This window comes from Pan troglodytes, chromosome 21 (genome assembly GCF_028858775.2).
Source record: "Pan troglodytes isolate AG18354 chromosome 21, NHGRI_mPanTro3-v2.0_pri, whole genome shotgun sequence".
Classification (NCBI taxonomy): Eukaryota; Metazoa; Chordata; class Mammalia; order Primates; family Hominidae; genus Pan; species Pan troglodytes.
Window position 1 is genome coordinate 39,568,462 of NC_072419.2, and position 22,850 is coordinate 39,591,311.

The 22,850-nt window shown below is 43.4% G+C and overlaps 1 protein-coding gene across 9 annotated transcripts in view; it reads right to left on the bottom strand.

Moving 5' to 3' along the window:
• Nucleotides 1–819: 819 nt before the first annotated feature.
• The window catches only part of CDK5RAP1 (CDK5 regulatory subunit associated protein 1), a 41,651-nt gene continuing 19,620 nt past the window's right edge, over nt 820–22,850 (bottom strand). For 6 of the 9 annotated variants that reach the window (XM_009437054.4, XM_003953706.5, XM_016937717.3 and 3 more), the window contains 7 exons: nt 21,762–21,992; nt 16,072–16,169; nt 14,596–14,651; nt 12,453–12,583; nt 8,818–8,967; nt 2,334–2,474; nt 820–1,104 (listed from right to left, as the gene is read on the bottom strand). In XM_009437054.4, coding sequence (XP_009435329.2) covers nt 1,024–1,104; nt 2,334–2,474; nt 8,818–8,967; nt 12,453–12,583; nt 14,596–14,651; nt 16,072–16,169; nt 21,762–21,992 — 888 coding nt within the window. In that variant the 3' untranslated portion in view covers nt 820–1,023. Of the gene's footprint in view, nt 1,105–2,333; nt 2,475–4,939; nt 5,098–8,817; nt 8,968–12,452; nt 12,584–14,595; nt 14,652–16,071; nt 16,170–21,761; nt 21,993–22,850 lie in introns of all 9 variants that reach the window. The other 3 variants (XM_063802824.1, XM_016937716.2, XR_010154199.1) reach the window with 2 other exon arrangements.

Consider the following 22,850-nt stretch of genomic DNA (forward strand, 5'->3'; position numbering starts at 1 on the left):
CTCCCAAAGTGGTGGGATTACTGGTATGAGCCACCATCCCCGGCTTATGTTTTGAATTAATAGTTTTTTTTTTTTTCTTTTTTTTTGAGACGGAGTCTTGCTCTGTCCCCCAGCCTGGAGGGCAGTGGCATGACCTCAGCTCACTGCAGCCTCCACTTCCCAGGTTCAGTGATTCTCCTGCCTCACCCTCCTGAGTAGCTAGGACTACAGGTGCCTGCCACCATGCCCGGCTAACTTTTGGATTTTTCTTTAGCAGAGTCAGGGTTTCACCATGTTGACCAGGCTGGTCTTGATCTCCTGAGTTCAAGTGATCCACCCGCCTCAGCCTCCCAAAGTGCTGGGATTATAGGTGTGAGCCACCGCACCCAGACAATATTGTTTCATCTCATGTAAAAAAAACATTTTTCTCCAACAAATAATTTTTTTATGTTGGGGGTTGTAAAGGAAAGCAGTGTTTTATCAACTTTTTTGCTTGAGTGGCTTTAGAACAATTTAAAAGTCAACTTTGGTGCCAGATAAAAAGAGGTCCATGAGGGAAATCCTCAGGTAAAACATGCAAAATAAAGTGCAGCGATAGGCAGCTAAGTCAGTGGCATCCAATGCAAATGTCAGAAAGGTCAAGAGCAGTTTTCCCAAGCAAATGGTTCTCCCCACCTTCCTCTCCTTCAGTCTCTGCCTCCTAGGGCCCAGGGGAGAAAACCTGAGAGGGAGCAGTGTCCACAGGAGAAACTGGGTGGGGAAACACTTAACACAGACTGCAGGGAAAACTCCAGAAACACTAACCAAGGTAAAAACGAAGTCAAAGTGAGAGACAAAGGGTTAACCTTAGTTTAGGTAAATTTAATGACTGTAAAAGCTGTTCACATAGCAGCTTTAAAGAGACACGTTTTCCACTGACACAAAGTTGCTTCGCGCCTTGCAGCTTATCTCCACCTTCATGACCTCTTTCCTCAGTGGCCGGCAATGTCTCCCCTTCCTGTTGGGGAGGACTGCCCAAGTCAGCTCTGAGGCCATCCTCTCAGGTCAGCAATATGCAGAAGAGTCCCTCAGAGTGGTCCTGCAGAGAACATGGCCCCTAAGTGTCTGAGAACTGGCCGAGGTGATCTGAAAGAAAACCAGGCAGAAGAAGGCAAAATAACTAGGACTGTAGCACTGGGACTTCACGGGGAGCCTCTAGAGGAGAAGCCCTCAAAAGGAATCTGATGGAGGCGACCGGCTGGCAGAGACCACATGGCTCCTGTGTGCCCCCGATCCTGGCAGGAAGCGAGGTCTCATGGAACGGCAATGGATATAATTTAAGAAATCAAAGCAGGTCAGTCCCAGCCACTTCTCCCTTTTCTCTTGGAAGATGGCTCCTCCTCAGCTCTAACCATAAAATTCAGGTGAAACTGCCCATCACAGGCCCTGCCCTCCTAACTCCAAGGCTGAGCCAGTCAAATCCTTCCTTAGGATATTTACAGCCAACATCTGGTGAGAAATGTTCTCTCTCCTCCAATTGAGAGCTAAAAGAATGTGACCCCAAAGTTATCTGTGGTCACATGTCTTATCATAAGAACAAGTCAGTCCATTAGTAAATACTTACTAAGTACATATTTTGTACCCGGAATTGCCCTAGGTGCTAGAAGATAAACAAAGATAAACAAACAGAAACAAAACAGGCATTTTCCCTGCCCTTAAAGGAACTTCTGTGGATGCTCTAGGGCATCAGTCTGCGTCCTGCCAGCTTCTGGTTCTGAGGCGAAGCAGATATGAGAACAAGACAGGGAAGGTGGCAGTAGCAGAACTGGGCAGTGTGAGAAGAGAAGGCAGAAGAAAGGAAGAAATGGAAGGACAGAATAAGAGAAGCATATCGCCAGTGAAAGGGAGAAAAAGAAAGAGAGAAAGAAAGGGAGAGAAAATCCCACAGCCATATAGCTGATCTGTGAGTCCAGGGAAGAGACCCAAGAAACTGGAGCACATGTAAGTTAAAGAGGCCTGAGCCGTCGGAGATCACAAAAAAAATGTTGATCTCCAACAGGGAACACTCTCTACTCACTCGAAATCACTCCACCTCCTGGCCTCTCTGCAGCAAGAAACTACACGCCACTGCATACTCCAAACTCACCAAATTCCCACAAAGAACGCTTCCAGGGCAGGAGAATAGGTAAGAAGAATAAGAGGCCATTAGTAAGGAGCAGTCTAAAATCCAATCCAAAGTGCCCTTCCATTGTACTGGTTGAGAGGGGATTTTTATTTTAATAAAATGTGTCTCTAGGAAAAAACTTTATTACCACAAATATCCAAACCAACACCCATTTCACAGTGCAAGCCAAAAGCCCAAAAGGACTCCTCACCTTCACCAGCACATAGTCCCCAGGCTGGGCTCTGACCCTGAGCCCAGGGTTATTGACATCCTCCATCTCTGCATCAGGGAAGATCACCTTAAGGTTTCCATCATTCCTGCCACACAGGTCAGTGGCAGAGCGTTTACTGAGCTGCAGAAAGAAGAGAGAAGAGTTCGTGGATTTGTCACAGTTGTAAGTTCTTGGAGGGTAGAAATTGTGCCTTCTCTGTCTCGGATCCCCAAGAGTCTGACCCACAGAGCATTCCTTAACCAAGGAATCACTGAAGACTCAGTGTTTGCTGCTGCTTCACCAGCAAGGGCAGTGTATGGCCCACAACAGAAACACTGTAAAGTTTTGCTAACTATATTATAATGAATCAATTAATCAATAAGTCTGTGCAGAACTGCCTTCTGCAGGAATGGACCTCCAACAGGCCTAAAGCCAGAGACTTATGAGCGATGCATTTGGAAAACCAACTTTCACTTCACCCAGTCTCATACTAGTCACTTATGAATGAATGTTCTGGGATTGTTTGGCCTGCATTACTTGCCCTTACTGAATAGACAGACTGAAAGGCAGAATCTCCAACACAACACACAGAAGACAGAGCCAGGAAGATACTAACATCACTATGATGGGATTAACTTCTAGAGTCTACAGAAACCCTTCTCTTCCAGCCATGGTAAAGAGACAGAAACAAGTTTACCCTTCAGCCTTATAAATAATAACCAGCGAATTGGGTAAAATATATGAAACAACTGTTTTCGGATACTGGACAAAAGATCATACAAGACTGTGAACTGTGAGAGAAGGAAAACAAAGTGAGCCCCCCAATCACCCCTGCTTTCTGACAGAAGGTACATGCCAGACGAGAGCCTGTGAAGCAGGAGGGGAGAGCTCAAGCACAGCACAGTGGTCCTCCCTGCACTGAAGAGAGAGGGATCAAGGTTCAGGGAGACTGAAATAGTTAGAAACTGTGAAGCAAATTCTAGAGAGAAGGGAGCAAAGCGGAAAAAGAACTTCAGAAATATGCAGGGGGTCCTTATGAGTCTTCACTGAACACTAACACTTGCATGTGTAGCATAAAACTCCATGAAGTCAGGCAAAGACAGTAACCTGGCAACTGTCCACTGAACAGTTCCCAGAACTCACATGTGGCCTGGAATCCACTACCAAATATAAGAGTTTATGGATTTGTCACAGTCATAAGTTCTTGGAGGGTGGAAATTGTGCTCATCGATTCCTTGGGATATATTCACTAGCAATTCCTGACAGAAGGCCACATCTTAGTAGTGAAACTAAACTATCCAGAGAATAAAAAAGTTTTCCTGGCCAGGCGCAGTGGCTCACGCCTGTAATTCCAGCACTTTGGGAGGCTGAGGCGAGTGAATTACCTGAGGTCAGGAGTTTGAGACCAACCTGGACAACATGGCGAAACCCCGTCTCTACTGAAAACACAAAAATTAGCCAGGTGTGGTGGCGCACATCTGTAGTCCCAGTGACTCAGGAGACTGAGGCAGGAGAATCGCTTAAACCTGGGAGGCAGAGGTTGCAGTGAGCCGAGATCACACCACTGCACTCCAGTGTGGGCAACAGAGTGAGCCTCTGTCTCAAAAAAAAAAAAAAAAAAAGGAAGGAAGGGAGAGAGGGAGGGAACAATCTCTGTGACCTCTGGGACAATATCAAGTGGTGGGACATATGTGTAATTCAAGTACGGAAGCGGTGAAGGTGGGTGGAAGAGGAAGCAGAGCAAAAAAATCTGAAGAGTAACAGGTGAAATTTTTCCAGATTTGATGAAAACTATAACCCCAGAAACTAAAAAGCCTCAAAAAAATCCCAAAGAAAACACAAAGGGGTAAACACAAAGAAAACCACCCCCAGCCACATCAAATTCCTAAAAACAGTGATAAAGCAAAATCTTAAAAGCAGCCAAAGAAAATGGCATAGAGTAAAGAAGAATGACCACAAACCTGTCAGAATCACGTATGTCAGAAGTCAACAGAATGATATCTTCAAAATGTCAACCTAAAAGTCAACACTCGGTGAAAATATATTTTTAAAAGGAAGGTGAAATAAAGATCTTTTCAGACAAACAGAAGCTGAGCGGCATCATTGCCAAAAGACCTGCATTACAAGCAATGTTAAAGGAAGCCTTTCAAGCACAAACAAAATGATGCCCAGTGGAAACGTGAACGTACACAAGGGATGAAGAATGCCAGAAATAGTAAATGAGTGGGTAAATACAGACTTTCTCTCATTTTTTAAAGTTCCTTTAAAAGATAATTGTTTAAAGCAAAAATAACAATGATTTAGGGATACAAAAGTAAAACTCTGTAAAAATAGTACAAAAGGAGGAGGAAGGGACAGAAGTATATCATTACAAGAATCTTACATTATATACACTGAGTGGTACCCAGTTTGGGGTTAAAATAATGGGCCAAAGAGAATCCAAAGGGCACATAATCTGCCATTAGAAAATCAAGCTCTGACAACATGCTATATTCTTAAGTAATCAAAGACACAGAAAGGAGTTCAGTCTTTAAATGAATACCACTTTAGGGAAACAACCTTCAGCTGAGATTTAGAGGCTCTACTATTCCCTACAAAATACTTACTAGTTACAAAAGGAAAAAGAGTAACTTTACAGTCAAGAAGGCTGGCAGACAGTATCTTCCATGTTTTCAAAGTTAACATCATCAGCAATGAGACAAATCAAAATTGTATGCCACCTCACAGTATACGATTAGAATGCAACATCATCTCTCTGGTATTCCTGCCAAAGAATGCATAACCTGAATCTTATCATGAAAATACATCAAATTATGGACATTCTACAAAATAACTGGCCTGTAATCTTTAAGTGTCAAGGTCATGGAAGTCAAAGAAATAATGACGAACCATCCTAGACTAAAGGAGACTAAAGAGACATAACAGTTAAATGCAACATATGATACTAAACCAAATCCTTTTCCTATAAAGGACAGTTCGAAGACAACTGGAGGAAACTTACATGGGGTCTCAGGATTGGATGGTAGTAATCTAACAAGGTTAATTTCCTGATTTTCATAGTTGTACTACAGTTATCTAGGAGAATGTCCCTGTTTGTACAAGATACACATTACAGTATTTGGGGGTTTGGGGACATCAGGGCAGCAACTTACTCTGAAATGATTCAAGGGGAAAAAAAGTTCTTTATAATACACTTGGAACTTCTCTATGGGTTTGCAGTTGTTTTACAGTAATTTTTTTTTTTTTAAAAGAGAGTTCAGGCCACTGCAGTGGCTCATGCCTGTAATCCCAGAACTTTGGGAGGCTGAGGTAGGAGGATTGCATGAGGCAAGGAGTTTGAGACCAACCTGGGCAACAGAGCAAAACCCCATCTCTACAAAAAATTTGAAACATTAGCCAGGCGTGGTTGTACACATTATAGTACCAGCTACTCCGGAGGCTGAAGCAGGAGGGTCGCATGAGCCCAAGGAGTTCAAAGTTACAGTGAGCTATCATTACACCACCACACTCCAGCCAGGGAGACAGAACGAGAGACTGTCTCAAAAAATATAAAAAATAAATAATAAAATCAATTAAATTGAGATTTCAGGTTCTATGATTTGAAAAAAAGCAAGTGTAAAAGAACATTCATGAGACAAACAGGGAAATTAGAACACTGAGCAAATATTTGGTAATATTAAGAAAATTAGAAGTGCTTTGGAAATCTAAAAAGAATATTGAGACATTTTTGTCAATTATTGTCAGGTATGATAATAGCATTTTGTTTATAATTTTTTAAAGTCCTTATCTTCTAGACATATATACTGAAATATTTACTGAAGAAATATCTTTTTTTTTTTTTTTTTTTGAGATGGAGTCTCGCTGTGTGACCCAGGCTGGAGTGCAGTGGCGCGATCTTGGCTCACTGCAACCTCTGCCTCCCAGGTTCAAGCAATTCTCTGCCTCAGCCTCCCAGAGTCACTGGGATTACAGGTGCCTGCCACCACACTTGGCTAATTTTTGTATTTTTAGTAGAGATGGGGTTTCACCATCTTGGCCAGGCTGGTCCTGAACTCCTGACCTCATGATCCACCTGCCTCAGCCTCCCAAAGTGCTGGGATTACAGACGTGAGCCACCGCGCCTGGCCTGAAGAGGTATCTTATACTTGCTTTAAAATCACCCACCAGGAGCAGTGGAAATGAAACAAGATTAGTCAAGTATTGACAACTATTTTTTGGCTTATTTTTTTTTTGAGACGGAGTTTCGCTTTTGTTGCCCAGGCTAGAGTACAATGGCGCGATCTCGGCTCACCATAACCTCTGCCTCCCAGGTTCAAGCCATTCTCTTGCCTCAGCCTCCCGAGTAACTGGGATTACAGGCATGTGCCACTATGCCCAGCTAATTTTGTATTTTTAGTAGAGACAGGGTTTCTCCATGTTGGTCAGGCTGGTCTCCAACTCCCGACCTCAGGTGATCCACCCGCCTCGGCCTTCCAAAGTGGTGGGATTCCAGGCATGAGCCACCGTGCCCAGCCTCTTTTTTTTTTTTTTTTTGATACAGACTCTCGCTGTGTCACCCAGGCTGGAGTAAGGTGGCACAATCTCATCTTACTGCACCCTCGACCTCCTGGATTCAAGCAATCTTCTCACATCAGCTTCCCAAGTAGCTGTGACTACAGGTGGGCACCACCACACTTGACTAATTTTTATTTATTTAATTTGTAGAGATTAGGTTTCACCATGTTGCCTAAGCTGGTTTTGAACTCCTGGGCTCACGCGATCCTCCAGGCTTGGCCTTCCAAAGTGCTAGGATCACAGGCTTGAGCCACCATGCCCAGCAGTATTGACATTTGTTGAGGCTGGTTAATAGGTATGCCAGCATTCATTATACTATTCTCTATATTTTTGTTTGTTTGTTTATTTGGGTTTTTTTGAAACAGAGTCTCACTCTGTTGCCCAGGCTGGAGTGCAATGGCCCGATCTCAGCTCACTGCAACCTCCGCCTCCCAGGTTCAAGCAATTCTCCCACCTCAGCCTCCTGAGTAGCTGGGACTACAGGTGTGCACCACCATACCCAACTAATTTTTGTATTTTTAGTAGAGATGGGGATTCACCATGTTGGCCAGGCTGGTCTCGAACTCCTGGCCTCAAGTGATCTACCCGCCTCGGCCCCCCAAAGTGCTGGGATTACAGGCACAAGCCACTGCGCCCAGCCTCTATATTTATATATGTTTAAAATCCTCTATAATGTAAAAAAAAAAAAAAAAAAAAAAAAAAGGGCAGGGTGATTATAGACTCTGGAGAGAGAGCTGTATCTAATTCTGACTCTGCCACACACTAGCTATGTAACCTTAGGGAAGTTATGCTCTGTCTCTGAGCTCATTACCTTCATGCACAAAAGGGAGCTAGTAATAGCACCTTTCTCCAAGGACAGTGGTGGCACTCTGTGCCGATGGCCATAAAGTGCGCAGTTCCTGGCAGACAGTAAATGCTGAGGGATGTGAGCCATTATCATCTTTTCTGCCACTCTGGACGTAGCAACTTGGTGTTTTAAACTGGCCATGTCTGGAGGAAAGAAAGTCTCCTCTAAGGGAAAGCAATGACTCCAACTGCTGGCCTTGAAAAACCCATTTATTCTCTAGCCCCAAGTAAGTAATGGCTATGTTGGATGTATAAGAAAGAGCTTTGTGGTCGAGAGCGGTGGCTCACACCTGTAATCCCAGCTCTTTGGGAGGCCAAGGTGGGTGGAACACCTGAGGTCAGGAGTTTGAGACCAGCCTGGACAACATGGTGAAATCCTGTCTCTACTAAAAATACAAAAATTAGCTGGGTGTGGTAGTGGATGCCTGCAATCCCAGCTACTCTGGAGGCTGAGGCAGGAGAATTGCTTGAGCCTGGGAGACAGAGGTTGCAGTAAGCCAAGATCATGCCACTGCACTCCAGCCTAAGTGAAAGAGTGAGACTCCATCTCAAAAAAAAAAAAAAAAAAAGCCAGGCATGGTGGCTCATGCCCGTAATCCTAGCACTTTGGGAGGCTGAGGTGGGCGGATAACTTCGAGACCAGCCTGGCCAACATGATGAAACCCCGTCTCTACTAAAAAATACAAAAATTAGCCAGGCATGGTGACACACACCTGTAATCCCAGCTACTCGGGAGGCAGAGACAAGAGAATCGCTTGAACCTGGGAAGCAGAGGTTGCAGTGGGCCGAGACTGTGCCACTGCACTCCAGCCTGGGCAAAAGAGCGAGACTCCGTCTCAAAAAAAGAAAAGAAATACTTAGGTGTAAATCTAACAAAACATGGACAAAATCTGTATACTGAAAACTACAAAAACTTTGATTTAAAACATCAGCCTGTAGTCCCACCTACTTGGGAGGCTGAGGCAGGAGAATCACTTGAGCCCAGCAGTTTGAGTCCAGCCTAGGCAACATAATGAGGAAAAAATCAAAGATCTAATGTTCTGAAACATAAAAAACAACATAACACACACACATATGGCCTCACCCCTTCCACTAGCACCAACTGGGTACAGCCCACAGAGGTCTGATTGGCTTTTGTTGCTTCTTCTCGGAAGATAGTGATGAGTTCCTCCAAACGCCTTAATTTTACCTCTTCCGGGACATCATCCTTCAGCCTATGATATGCCCGTGTCTTCTATTAAAAAAAAAAAAAAAGAGAGAGAGAAGATGGAGGTCACCAAGGACTTGTAGAATCTATTCTTAATGCACAGAGGGGGACCATGTTCATTCTACCTACAAGTAACAGACACATGTACAGAAACCCAAGCCAGAGGCAAGAGGTTTCTCTGGCTCTGGGAGCATTCCAAGATAAAAAGGTAGTGGAGTCACATTTTTGCAAGGGTTAAATTCTAAATTTAGCACATGAAAATCATAGACCCAAAATTACTCTTGATATTTATCCTAACGTTACACTTATACATATACCAAATGACTCACATATACTAGGTTACTCAGCAGTACTATTTAAGAAGACATAAGATGCAATGCAGCCTAAATATTTCAATAGGCAAGTAGTCACAGAAATTATGGTTTATCTATACAATGGAATATTGTGCAGCTGTTAAACAGAATGATAGTTCTATATGTACTAATGTGGATTATTCTCCAAAATCTACTGTTACTTGAAATAAGCAAAGTACAGATCAACACATGTAACTTTAGTGTAGACAGAATACATACAGGCATGCTTATAAACACATGAAATATGCCCAGAAAGTTACAAAAGAAATTGCTAAGAGTGGTTGCCTTCAGGGAAGGAACTAAAAAACTAGGTAACCTGGGAAGAAGGAAGAACTACTCATGTACAGCACTTAACCTTTTGAATTTTATTCAAGCATGTATTACCTAGTCCAAAAGAAAAAAGGGAATTTATCCTTAAAACACCTTTAAATCATCCAAAACCACAGTGTGTATTATATCTTTATGACATGAGCTCATGCTCAGTACAGCTGGAGAACCACTGAGCTAGACAAAAGTATGGAATAAAAGGAATATCTATATACCAAAGTTTGGACATTCAAACCAATCTACCTTGAAGAGAAGTATCCATGGAGGAAAATGGAGAATCCTAAAAATATTGCAGAGTTTACTCCATTCTGTCTTACTACTAACAACAATAACTTACCTCTGTTGTGCATTTACTATGCATGAAACACAATTATAACTGCTTTAAACATATTATCTTACTTAATCCCCAGAACAACCCTATGAGGTTGGTACTAATGTTGGAAACCAAGACATTTGCCCAATGTCACATAGTTATTAAGCAGCAGAGGCACAATTTGAGTGCTTGCTCTCATCCACTAGGTTCTTGATTAAGTTCCTATAACCTTAACCCTTAGGAATTAGGTCCCAAAGTGAACATTCATATTCACTGACCATAGGATGCTTCTGCCACAAGCTGAAAACCCATTTCCCATCCCTAGGATTTTTTTTTTCTTTTTTGAGACAGGGTCTCACTCTGTTGCCAAACCGGAGTGCAGTGGCACAATCTTGGATCACCACAGTTTCAACCTCCCAGGCTCAAGTGATCCTCCCACTTCAGCCTCCCAAATAGCTGGGATCACAGGCATGTGCCACCACTCTTGGCTAATTTTTTTTGTTTTTGTTTTTTGGTAGAGAAGGGTCTCCCTGTGTTATCCAGGTTGGTCTCAAACTCCCACCTCTACCAATCCTAGTATTAAAAAGAATTTCTCAGGCCGGGCGCAGTGGCTCATGCCTGTAATCCCAGCACTTTGGGAGGCTGAGGTGGTGGATCACCTGAGGTCGGGAGTTTGAGACCCACCTGACCAACATGGAGAAACCCCATCTCTACTAAAAATACAAAATTAGCCAGGCGTGGTGGCACATGCCTATAATCCCAGCTACTCGGGAGGCTGAGGCAGGAGAAAAACTTGAACCTGGAAGGTGGAGGTTGTGGTGAGCTGAGATCGTGCCATTGCACTTCAGCCTGGGCAACAAGAGCGAGACTCCGTCTCAAAAAATAAAAAAAAAGAATTTCTCTTGGGAGGCTGAGGTGGGTGGATCACGAGGTCGAGAGATCAAGACCATCCTGGCCAACATGGTAAAACCCTGTCTCTACTAAAAAATACAAAAATTAGCCAGGTGTGGTGGCACACACCAGTAATCCCAGCTACTCGGGAGGCTGAGGCAGGAGGATTGCTTGAACCTGGAAGGTGGAGGTTGCTGTGAGCCAAGATCATGCCACTGCACTCCAGCCTGGTGACACAGCGAGACTGTCTCAAAAAAAAAAAAAAAAAAAAAAAAAAAAAGAATTTCTCTTGCATATTTGTGATGTTCATGGAAAAGAAGCAAAATAGAAGGGGCTGGGCACGGTGGCTCACACCTGTAATCCCAGCACTTTGGGAGGCCGAGGCAGGCAGATCACGAGGTCAGGAGATTGAGACCATCCTGGCTAATGCGGTGAAACCCCGTCTCTACTAAAAATACAAAAAATTAGCGGGGCATGGTGGCGGGTGCCTGTAGTCCCAGCTACTCGGGAGGCTGAGGCAGGAGAATGGCATGAACCCGGGAGGCAGAGCTTGCAGTGAGTCGAAATTGCGCAACTGCACTCCAGCCTGGGCGACAGAGCGAGACTGAGACTCCGTCTCAAAAAAAAAAAAAAAAAGAAGCAAAACAGAAACTAACAGCTCCTCTGAAGCTTCATCTCTCCAAAACACTAAAAGATACATGAATATGATACATACATGGCACAGTTACGCTGCCCACAGAACACTATGCAGTGGCTTTAAAACGAATTAGTTGAGGTGTCATGACTCACACCTGTCATCTCAGCACTTTGAGAGAGCGTGGTGAAAGGACTGCCTGAGCCAGGAGTTTGAGACTAACTTGGACAGCATAGAAAGACACTGCCTCTTAATAAAACAAAAAAATTAATTTGGTTGATGGCAGCTCAGTAACAATGACAATAAAGTCATGGGTTCAGTCGTTTGTCAGCCAGCTTTTCTGAGCCCCCTGGCCACAGGGGGCCTTCAACCTCCTGCCCAAACACAAGCACATTGCCACAAAGGTGACTGAGGGAATGAGGAGTGAACCATGCAAATCCATGCCTACAATCAAGAAAATGACAGCCAACCAGGACTATCCTTCTCTGCAGGAAAAGTGCACTAATCTCTCCTTTCCTAATCTCCTTCTGCTTTGCCTGGGAATCTGCTTTGTTTCCTGGGAAGCCTCCAAGTGAGTTCACTTGCCTAGGAAAACAGAAATTAGGAATCACTGAGGATGGCTGGGAAGATGACCAGGGGCCCCGGTAAAATAAATCACATCTGCAGACCAAAAAGGAGTTCTGCATGTTAAGAAACAATTTTAGGTTTCTCGTAAAGAAAAGGTTTTCTCCTTCCATATTCAAATTGCAAACAATCTAAACATAATTTTAAAATATTTTAATGAGGAATACTGGCACAGTAAGCATGTATCATCAAATTGCTGAACCGTTTCAGAGTAGACAGAGTGTACTAGAAAAATGAACGGAAGTGAATCGTAAGAGCCTGTGGTTTCTCAAGGACTGCCTTGCCGCCACTCTCTTTTCTGCCCTGTTCTCTACAATCACCCCAAAACTGGTCAGGAATGATGTCAGTCCTCCCCAACCCCAGGGCTCACCTGTCTCATGCTGTAGGCAAAGAGGAAGCCCATGTTGTACTGAACTTCCCGGAGCAAAGAGACTGTCTGGACGTGATCTTCCTCCGTCTCACCACAAAAGCCAGCAATGAAATCGCTGCTAAGGCTCACACCTGTCACACACAGCAAAGGATGACAGGTCACTGCCTGCTGTTTACCTTCAAGGGAGGCCTTCAGCATATGCGGATTACAAGGGAGGGATAGCAACTATAAGGTCCTCCCTAGGACTATTCATAAGTAAAACAAAATAGTAGAGAGTAAGGCGGGATAGCCCTGTTCATCCACAGCATTCCATGACAGAGACCAGCTTCTTGGCCTACATTTCCCCTAAGCACTAGAAAAGGTATTTCCACTTCCAATGCTGCATTTAGGGACACAGTAGGGAGTCCACATTTTCATATCAGTCCTCTTACCAGTGAAAACCTTGTGGTGCTTCATACAAAAATATATTTCTGAATTTGGTTTGATACAATGGTCATCTAAGACAGTAGTAGTGGTTGCGTGCGGTAGCCCACCCCTGTAATCCCAGCACTTTGAGAGGCCAAGGTGGGTGGATCACTTGAGGTCAGGAGTTCGAGACCAGCCTGGCCAATATGGCAAAATCCCATCTCTACAAAAAATACAAAAATTAGCCAGGCAGGGTGGTATTCAAGTGTAGTCCCAGCTACTCAGGAGGCTGAGGTGGGAGGATCACCTGAGCCCAGGGAGGTCAAGGCTGCAGTGAACTGTGTTCATGCCACTGCATTCCAGCCTGGGCGACAGAATGATAACCTATCCCCCACCAAAAAAATTATTCCAATGACCCAATGAGGTGAGTACTATTAACTCCATTTTACAGATGAGAAAGCTGCATCCCACAGAAATGAAGTCTCTTATCTGCTATCACACGACCTGTAACAGTGGAGCTTGACCCATAGCCACATACCTAGCCTCTGCATTACCCTGCCCCATCAAAACGAAAGTATTTGTGCATAAAAGTTAAAATAATTAGGCCAGGTGCAGTGGCTCATGCCTGTAATCCCACCACTTTGGCAGGCTGAGGCGGGCAGATCACTTGAGGTCAGGAGTTCGGGACCAGCCTGGGCAACATGGTGAAACCCCATCTCTACCAAAAAATACAAAAATTAGCTGGGCATGGTGGCCTGTAGTCCCGGCTACTTGGGAGGCTGAGGCACAAGAATCGCTTGAACCTGGCAGGCAGAAGCTGCAGTGAGCCGAGATTGCGCCACTGCACTCTAGCCTGGGCAATAGAGCAAGATTCTGTCTCAAAAAAAAAAGTTGTAATAATTAGAAATTTGAGGAAAAATGTATACACCCTCAACCAAATCTAAACTAAATGACTACAGAGTATTTTATTAGGAGGAAGGGGACAGTGAAGGGGAATATGGAATAAGATAATACGAAAGGAATTATCTCTAAAATTTACAGTAATAAGTTGCCATAAAGCTAGTTAGAAAAAGTACACATTTTACTGCTGATCTGTACAATCATCTTTATACCTACATTTCCTCATTTCATCAAGACTTCTCTGAAGCATATCTGAAAATAAACAACACTGTAACTGCTTTCTTTTCCCACCTAATCTGGAAGTTCCCCAAAGGCATAATCTAAGTGTTATTCTCTCCATATTATGCTTAAAGTATTCTAACTCAAAAGTGATTTTAAAATGTATCTGTAAAATCGGCCTCAAAAAGAAAGTCAAATGTGGTATAAAATATAGAAAATGAAGATGAATAAATAAGAATAGTAAGTTCTTATTTCTAAAAAAAAAAAAAAGATATCAATGGTTCTCAAATCAGAACTAATTTAGACATAACTTTGTCATCTTACAAGATAAGATAAGGTCTTTCCTCTATGTCCAGATACAAAGACCATAGAAAAGGAATCTCTATAGCCTTGAGGCCACAAGGTGATCCACACCTAAGTATTTCCTGCAGGACTAAGACAACAAAAAATCAGAAAGACATAAAAGAAAGAGTACGAGGAGAGAGAAAGAGAAAGAAGAAGAGCACAAAAGTTATGAAATTGTGTCACAAGGAAATGCCAAAGGTGTTGACTGTATCTAACCACAAGGCTGGTCACTGGTAGAGTAACATGCTCAGCGGAATGAGTTTCTTAAATGTACCTGGAATAGATTCTCTAATATGGTGAACTAACTCCACATAAGCTTCTCTTGAATATCTGCAATAAACAACAAAAGGAAAAGGCCTACATAAATCCAACCTTTTTAAATGAATGCTATAAAAAGATAACACTATGAATTCCCACATGTAATCACTTCTCATCCACATGGCAGAGCACACGAGTAAATTAAAGTATCCAAAAGAGCCCTTTTGATCCAAGCTGTATCTTCTAATCTAATCTAGAGCCTATGAATTTTTATTTAAGGACATAAACTTTTTTTTTTTTTTTTTTGAGACAGTCTCACTCTGTCTCTCAGGCTGGAGTGCAATGGCACAATCTCGGTTCACTGCAACTCAATTTACTGGGCTCAAGTGATCCTTCCACCTCAGCCTCTTGAGTAGCTGGGACCACAGATGTGCGCCACCACACCCAGCTAGTGTGTGTGTGTGTGTGTGTCTGTGTCTGTGTCTGTGTGTGTGTGTGTGTGTGTGTGTGTGTAGAGACTGGGTTTCGCCATGTTGCCCGTGTGTGTGTGTGTGTGTGTGTAGGGACTGGGTTTCACCATGTTGTCCAGGTGTGTGCATGTGTGTGTGTGTGTAGGGACTGGGTTTCACCATGTTGCCCAGGTGTGTGTGTGTGTGTTTGTGTGTGTAGAGACTGGGTTTCGCCATGTTGCCCAGGTGTGTGTGTGTGTAAAGACTGGGTTTCCCCATGTTGCCCAAGCTGGTCTATTCTCAAACTACTGAGCTCAGGCAATCTGCCCACCTCAGTCTCCCAAAGTGCTTGGATTACAGGCAGAAGCCACAGTGCCTGGCCAGCACAAACTATTCTAAATAGCTTTTTTTATTTAACTAATAAATCTAGACAGATTAAACATTTTAGAGGACCTCTAAAACACTATGCCCTGTGGAAAACAAGACAAAGCACTAATTCCATACAGCTTGCCTTGGGACAGATTCTCCCTTCAGTCTCATCTGTGTAATACTTATTATTCTCAAAGAAAGTGAAAACATAGAGCGACATTTAAATTCCAAGATGTAACAAAACCTTAATGTTAACATTAAAGAATTAAAATCTCAGAGTGTGCCACACCGTAGGTGCTTAATTAAAAAAAAACATACTAAACAGTGAAAATGGGTGACCCAGTCCTTAGCCTATGTTATGGAGTTAGCGAAGCAAGCTCCAGTGCCCCGTGGCATAGTCATACAATAAATACTTACTGTCACACAGTAGCTGCTCAGTAAATATTTATGCTTTTTAAACTAAACAGTGAAAATGGGTGACCAGTCCTTAGCCTTTGCTTATGAAGTGAGCAGAAGCAAACTCCAGTGCCCAGTGGCTTAGTCATACAATAAATATTTACTGAGCAGCTACTTTGTGCCACACACTATGCTAGGTTCTTGGCAACAAGGACACTGTTTGGTCATTAAGGAAACATGGAAAAGTGAGGGATGCCCCCTCTCCAAGCAAGCCTGACCCCCTCCGCATGGCCTCCAACACACGGCTGCTTCCACTCTGGGCTGGCAGGTGGATCTGTTTACAGATGTTATCTCTCTCATGAATCAGCTGCAGAACCTGATGAAACAGAACACATTATAGGTAATCACAATCTCACCAAAGAACCTTACAGAAAGCAATACCGCTCTTACTATGTATCCTCCAAGGTCAATTTTCACATAATTAAGAGGCTAATTAAACCAGACACACAAAATCACCTATTCCCTAACTTTTGTTCAAGCCCCGTTCTATTTGTCTCAGACACTTCACCTGATGGCATCTCTGCTTTCAAAGAGTAGAGAGAAGAAAGTAAGCAGAGGTCAGATTAAAGCCATGGAGCTGAATACAGGTAGTGCTGACACTAGGGTCAGCAGGCAAAGCAGGAAAAAAATGGCACTTCTTTCAGCTAGCTTACAAAGCAGTCACTTTCTTTTTTTTTTTTTTTTGAGACAGAGTATCACTCCATTGCCCAGGCTGGAGTACAGTGGTGCCATCTCCACTCACTGCAACCTCTGTCTCCTGGGTTCAAGCGATTCTCCTGCCTCGGCCTCCCCAGTAGCAGGGATTACAGGCGCAAACCACCACACCTGGCTAACTTTTGTATTTTTAGTAGAGATGATGTTGCCCAGGCTGGGCAAGAAATACTGACCTCAAGTGATCCGCCTGCCTCAGCCTCCCAAAGTGCTGGGATTACAGGCGTGAGCCACCACGCCCAGCCCAAACTAGTCATTTTTAAAGATACCATCAGGTCAGGTGTCATGGCTCACCTCTGTAATCCCAGCACTTTGGGAGGCCAAGTCAGGAGGATTGCTTGAGGCCAAGAGTTCAAGACCAGCCTGGACAACATAGTGAGACCTTGGGTCTATTTTTTTTTTTAATGTTTAAAAGAAGAAGAAAGAAAAAAACAGATACCATCAAAAAACTGATACTAGGGGAAAATATTTGAAAACATATTGACAAAGGATTTGAATCAAGAATACATAAAGAGGCTGGGCGCAGTGGCTCACGCTTGTAATCCCAGCACTTTGGGAGGCTGAGGTGGGCAAATCATTTGAGGTCAGCAGTTCGAGACCAGCTTGGCCAACATGGTAAAACCCCGTCTCTACTAAAAATACAAAAATTAGCTGGACATGGTGGTGTGCACCTGTAATCTCAGCTACTCAGGAGGTTGAGGCAGGAGAATCACTTGAACCCGGGAGGCAGAGGTTGCAGTGAGGCCAGATCACACCACTGCACTCTAGCCTGGGTGACAGAGCAAGACTCCATCTCAAAAAAAAAAAAAAAAAAGGAAAAAGAAAAGAAAACATAAAGAGAACACAGTCCAGTCTCTCTCCTCCATTGCAAGAAAGGCTTCTTTGCAGTGGTCAAAAAAATAAAGGATATGTAAAGAACTTTTACAACTCAATAAGAAGACAATCCAGAGGAAAAAAGACAAAAGTGGGGGGCCAAAAGAAAGACTTTTCACTGAAACAAAAAACCTCCAGAAAAAGGTTTCAGATGTGGGCTACCTACTCCATGCCAGGCACTGTGCTAAGTACCTTTGACACAATATAGGCATACCTCAGAGATATCACAGGTTTGGTTCCAGATCACCACAATGAAGAGAATATTGCAATAAAGTGAGTGACACAAATTTTTTGGTTTCCCAGTGCAAATAAAAGTTATATTTACTCTATACTGCAGTCTATTAAGTGAAAACAATGTACATACCTTAATTTCATTATATTTATATTTTTTAAATATATCGAGATAGGGTCTCACTCTATCACCCTCGCTAGAGTGCAATGAAACTGTAGCTCACCTCAACCTTGAACTGCTAGGCCAAGCGATCATCCTGTTCCAGCCTCCCAAGTAACTACGACTATAGGCATGTGCCACCGTGCCCAGCTAATTTTTTTATTTAAAAATTATAGGGCTGGGCACAGTGGCTCACGCCTGTAATCCCAGCACTTTAGGAGGCCAAGGTGGGTGGATCATGAGGTCAAGAGTTCGAGACCAGCCTGGCCAACATCTCTACTAAGTCTCTGCTAAGAATACAAAAATTAGCCAGGCATGGTGGTGCGTGCCTGTAGTCCCAGCTATTTGGGAGGCAAGGCAGGAGAATTGCTTGAACCTGGGAGGCAGAGGTTGCAGTGAGCTGAGATTGCACCACCGCACTCCAGCCTGGGTGACAGAGCAAGACTCAGTCTCGAAAAAAAATAAAAATAAAAAATAGGCCGGGCGCGGTGGCTCATGCCTGTAATCCCAGCACTTTGGGAGGCCGAGGCAGGCAGATCACAAGGTCAGGAGATCGAGACCATCCTGGCTAACATGGTGAAACCCCGTCTCTACTAAAAATACAAAAAAATTAGCCGGGCATGGTAGCGGGTGCCTGTAGTCCCAGCTACTCGGGAGGCCGAGGCAGGAGAATGGCGTGAACCTGGGAGGCGGAGCTTGCAGTGATCCCAGATCGTGCCACTGCATTCTGGCCTGGGCGAGAGGGAGACTCTGTCTCAAAAAAAAAAAAAAGAAAATAAATAAATAAATAAATAAATAAAAATAAAAATAAAAAATAAAAACTATAAAGTTGTCATGCTGCCTGGGCTGGTGTCCAACTCGTAGGCTCAAGTGATTCTCCTGCCTCAACCTCCCAAAGTGCTGGGATTACAGGGATGAGCCACCACTGAATATTTTAAGCTCACTGTTGAGACCTACTGCTTAGGAAAAAAGATTCCTTTCTAAATGTGACTGTTCATTGACAATGCACCTGGTCATCCCAGAGCTCTGAAAGAGATGTACAAGGAGATTATTAGTGTTGTTTTTATGCCTGCTAACACAATATCCATTTTGCAGCCCATGGATCAAGGAGTAATTTCAACTTTCAAGCCCTATTATTTTAATTTTTAGTTTATATAAGATCAATTCTTATTATTTAAGAAATATATTTCATAAAGCTATAGCTGTCGTAGATAGTGACTTTTGTGATGGATCTGGGCAGAGTAAACTGAAAACATTCCAGAAAGAATTCATCATTCTAGATGCCATTAAGAACATTAATGATTCATGGGAAGAGGTCGAAATGTCAACATTAATAGGAGTTTGGAAGATACTGATTTCAACATTCATGGATGATTTTGAGGGGCTCACGACTTCAGTGGAGGAAGTAACATCCTCTTTAGCATCATTCTTAAGGGCCCTAGGATTTTCAGAATGGCAAATCAACACTGGCTTCAACTTAAAGTCACCAGCTGCTTTGGCCCCTAACAAGAGAGTCTGGCTGGGCGCAGTAGCTCACGCCTGTGATCCCAGCACTTTGAGAGGCCTAGGTGGGAGAACTGCTTGAGGTCAGGTGTTCAAGACCAGCCTGGGCAATATGGCAAGACCCCACCTCTAGCTTTTTTAAAAGGAAACAAGAGACAGAGTCAGCCTGTCCTTTGAAGCTTTGAAGAATGGCACTGATTTCTCTTCTCTAGCTATGAAAGTCCCAGATGACATCTTCTTCCAACAGAAGACTGTTCATTTACACTGCAAATCTGTTGTTTAGTAGAACCACCTTCAGCATTGATCTTAGCTAGATCTTCTGGATAACTTGCACAGCTTCTACATCAGCACTATGGCTTCCCCTTGCACTTTGATGTTAGAGAGATGGCTTCTTTCCTCAAACCTTGTAAGTCAACCTCTGCTAGCTTCAAACTTTTCTTCTTCAGCTTCCTCACCTCTCTTGGCCTTCAGAGAACTGAAGAGAGGTAAGGCCTTGCCCTGGATTAGGCTTTGGCTTAAGGCAGTGCTGCGGCTTCTTTGATCTTCTCTCCAGATCACTAAAGCTTTCTCCATATCAGCAAAAAGGCTGGGTTTTGTTGTTAGTGGTTTTTTTGGGTTTTCTTGTTTTTCTTTTTGAGATGGAGTCTCACTCTATTGCCCAGGCTGGAATGCAGTGGCACAATCTCAGCTCACTGCAACCTCTGCCTCCCGGGTTCAAGCAATTCTCCTGCCTCAGCCTCCCAAGCAGCTAGGATTACAGGTCTGCACGACCAAACCCAGCTAATTTTTCTATTTTTAGTAGAGACAGAGTTTTGCCATGTTGGCCAGGCTGGTCTAGAACTCCTGACCTCAGGTGATCCACCCACCTTGGCCTCCCAAAATGCTGGGATTAAAGGTGTGAGTCACTGCGCCCGGCCTGTGAGCCATCACACCCGGCCAAAGAGGTTGTGTTGTTTTCTTATCATTCATGTGTTCAGTGGAGTAGTACTTTTAATTTCCTTCATGAACTTTTCCTTTGCATTTACAACTTGGCTGGTTGACATAAGAGGCCTAGCTTTCAGCCTAGCTCGGCTTTCAACATGATTTCCTCAGTAAGCTTAAACATTTCTGGCTTTTGATTTCAAGTGAGAGCCCTGCGACCCTTCCCTTCACTTGAGCACTTTAGAGGCCATTGTAGGGTGATTAAATGGCCCAATTTCAATATTGTTGTGTCTCAGGGAATAGGGAGGCCTGAGAAAAGGGAGAGAGATGGGGGAATGGCCGTCTGTGCAGCAGTGAGAACACACACATCATTTACCAATTTAGGTCACTGTCTTATGTGGGTGTGGCTCATGGTGTCCCGAAACAATTTTAAGAATAACATTAAATAGCACTGATCACAGATCACCACAACAGACGTAATAATAATGAAGTTTGAAATATTGTGAAAATTACCAAAATATGACACAGAGACATGAAGTAAGCACATGCTGTTGGAAAAATGGTGCTGACAGACTTATTCAGAGTTGCCACAAACCTTCCATTTGTTAAAAATAACTCCATAATATCTGCAGAGTGCAATAAAACAAGGTATGCCTTTGTATCTATTTCACAACAACCCAAAGCAGGAGGTAATTGTTAACCCCTTATTAACCCCATTTTACAGATAAAGATGAAAAGTTGAAAACATCACATTGTCGCTGGTAAAACAGTAGAAAAGCTGAGATTTGAACCCGGGTCTGTCTGAGGCGAAAGTCTGGGCTGTTTCCCAGAGCACCACATCACCTCCTTCCTGTCCGCCCCACACCACCATTACCGCCCCACCACCATTATTACCACTCAGCTGCCCACTTTGTAACAAATCCTCTCTGTACAGCCCTCACGGTCCCGCAGGTGGTCTTAACCTCCCGCTGAATATCAGTCCTACCTCCACTCCCACCTTGGCAGACTTTTTTTTCGAGACAGGGTCTCGCTATCTCACCCAGGATGGAGGGCAGTGGTGCGATCTCAGCTCACTGCAGCCTCGACTTCCTGGGCTCATGTGATTCTCCCACCTCAGTCTCCCAAGTAGCTGGAACTACAGTCGTATGCCACCTCAGTCTCCCAAGTAGCCGGAACTACAGTCGTATGCCACCCCACCCAGCTAATTTTTTGTATTTGCAGTAGAGACGGGGTTTCGCCATGTTGCCCAGGCTGGTTTCCAACTCCTGAGCTCAAGTAATCCACCTGCCTCAGCCTCTCCAAGTGTTGAGATTATTGGTGTAAGCCCTGTGCCCAGCCACTGGTGGACTTCAAATCTTCAAAGGACCAGCAGATCCAGAGGGTGATGCAGCAATACCCCACAGAATCCCTAAGCAGGACTCCAGGTCTCTGCTGCATCCCTACTGGGTCCAGCCTTTGGCATGCTCAAGAATACTAATATCAGTTTGTCACAGCTAACCTGACGCTCACCTCATCGGGAAAATCCTTGGGGTGGGGAGAGGTAAAGCGGATCCTCATTTCAGGATCTACTCTGGAGACCTGATCCAGAAGATGAGCAAAACGAAGTCCTCCTTGCTTGGTTTTATAGTTGGTGGTAAAGCCACGACTGAGATTGGTAGGTACTGCATTGTTGAACTGGACCTCTGAATTGTCCCGAAAACTATTAACATTCTGACCAAGAAGTGTCACTTCTTTCAGCCCCTAAACATGGGAAAATATATTGGAATTTTAAAACTTTTGGGTAGCTTCATAAAAAAACACTAATTAAAAATTAGCTGAAATTAACATATCTTTCGTTTTAAACAAAAGAAAAATCGAACCTACCAAGAGTCACCTATAAGTGTGTTGTGTCTATAACCGAATAATTTCAAGCTTAGACATCTTACCTAAAGAGCTAAACCTCATAATAAAGCCTTATATAAAAATTAATCTTCAAAACATTATTTAGAATCAAAACTGGAAACAAACTCAATAATCCACAATAATGGTTAATTTATGATAGATCTGTCATTTGAATGTTATACACCATGACTATATAAAGTATTCTCACCAGAAATATTTAACCTGAACTAATCAAGCTTTTACACCTACCTTCCAGTTACTAGAATTCAAGGAGATATATTAAATGACAACATGAGGAAAAAATCAGACAAAGGAGACTCATGTCTGATCTCTTCAAAAAGTTAATGCATCATTTAAAGCAAAGAACAACAACAAAAAATAAAAGAGCTGTTTTAGATTTTTTTCTTCTTCTTCTTGAGACAGGGTCTCCCTCTGTTGCCCAGGCTGGAGTGCAGCAGCACGATCATAGCTCACTGTAGCCTCAACCTCCCAGGCTTAAGCAGTCCTCCTGCCTCAGCCTCCCAAGTAGCTGGGACTACCTTTTTTTACTTTTGTAGAGATGGGATTTCACCACGTTGCACGGACTGGTTTTAAACTCCTAAACTCAAGCAATCCTCCCACTTCAGCCTCCCAAAGTGTCTGGCTTAAATAACTATTGATTTTCCTACATATGATAATGATATCATGGTTATGAAGAGAAAAATTGTTACTCATAGA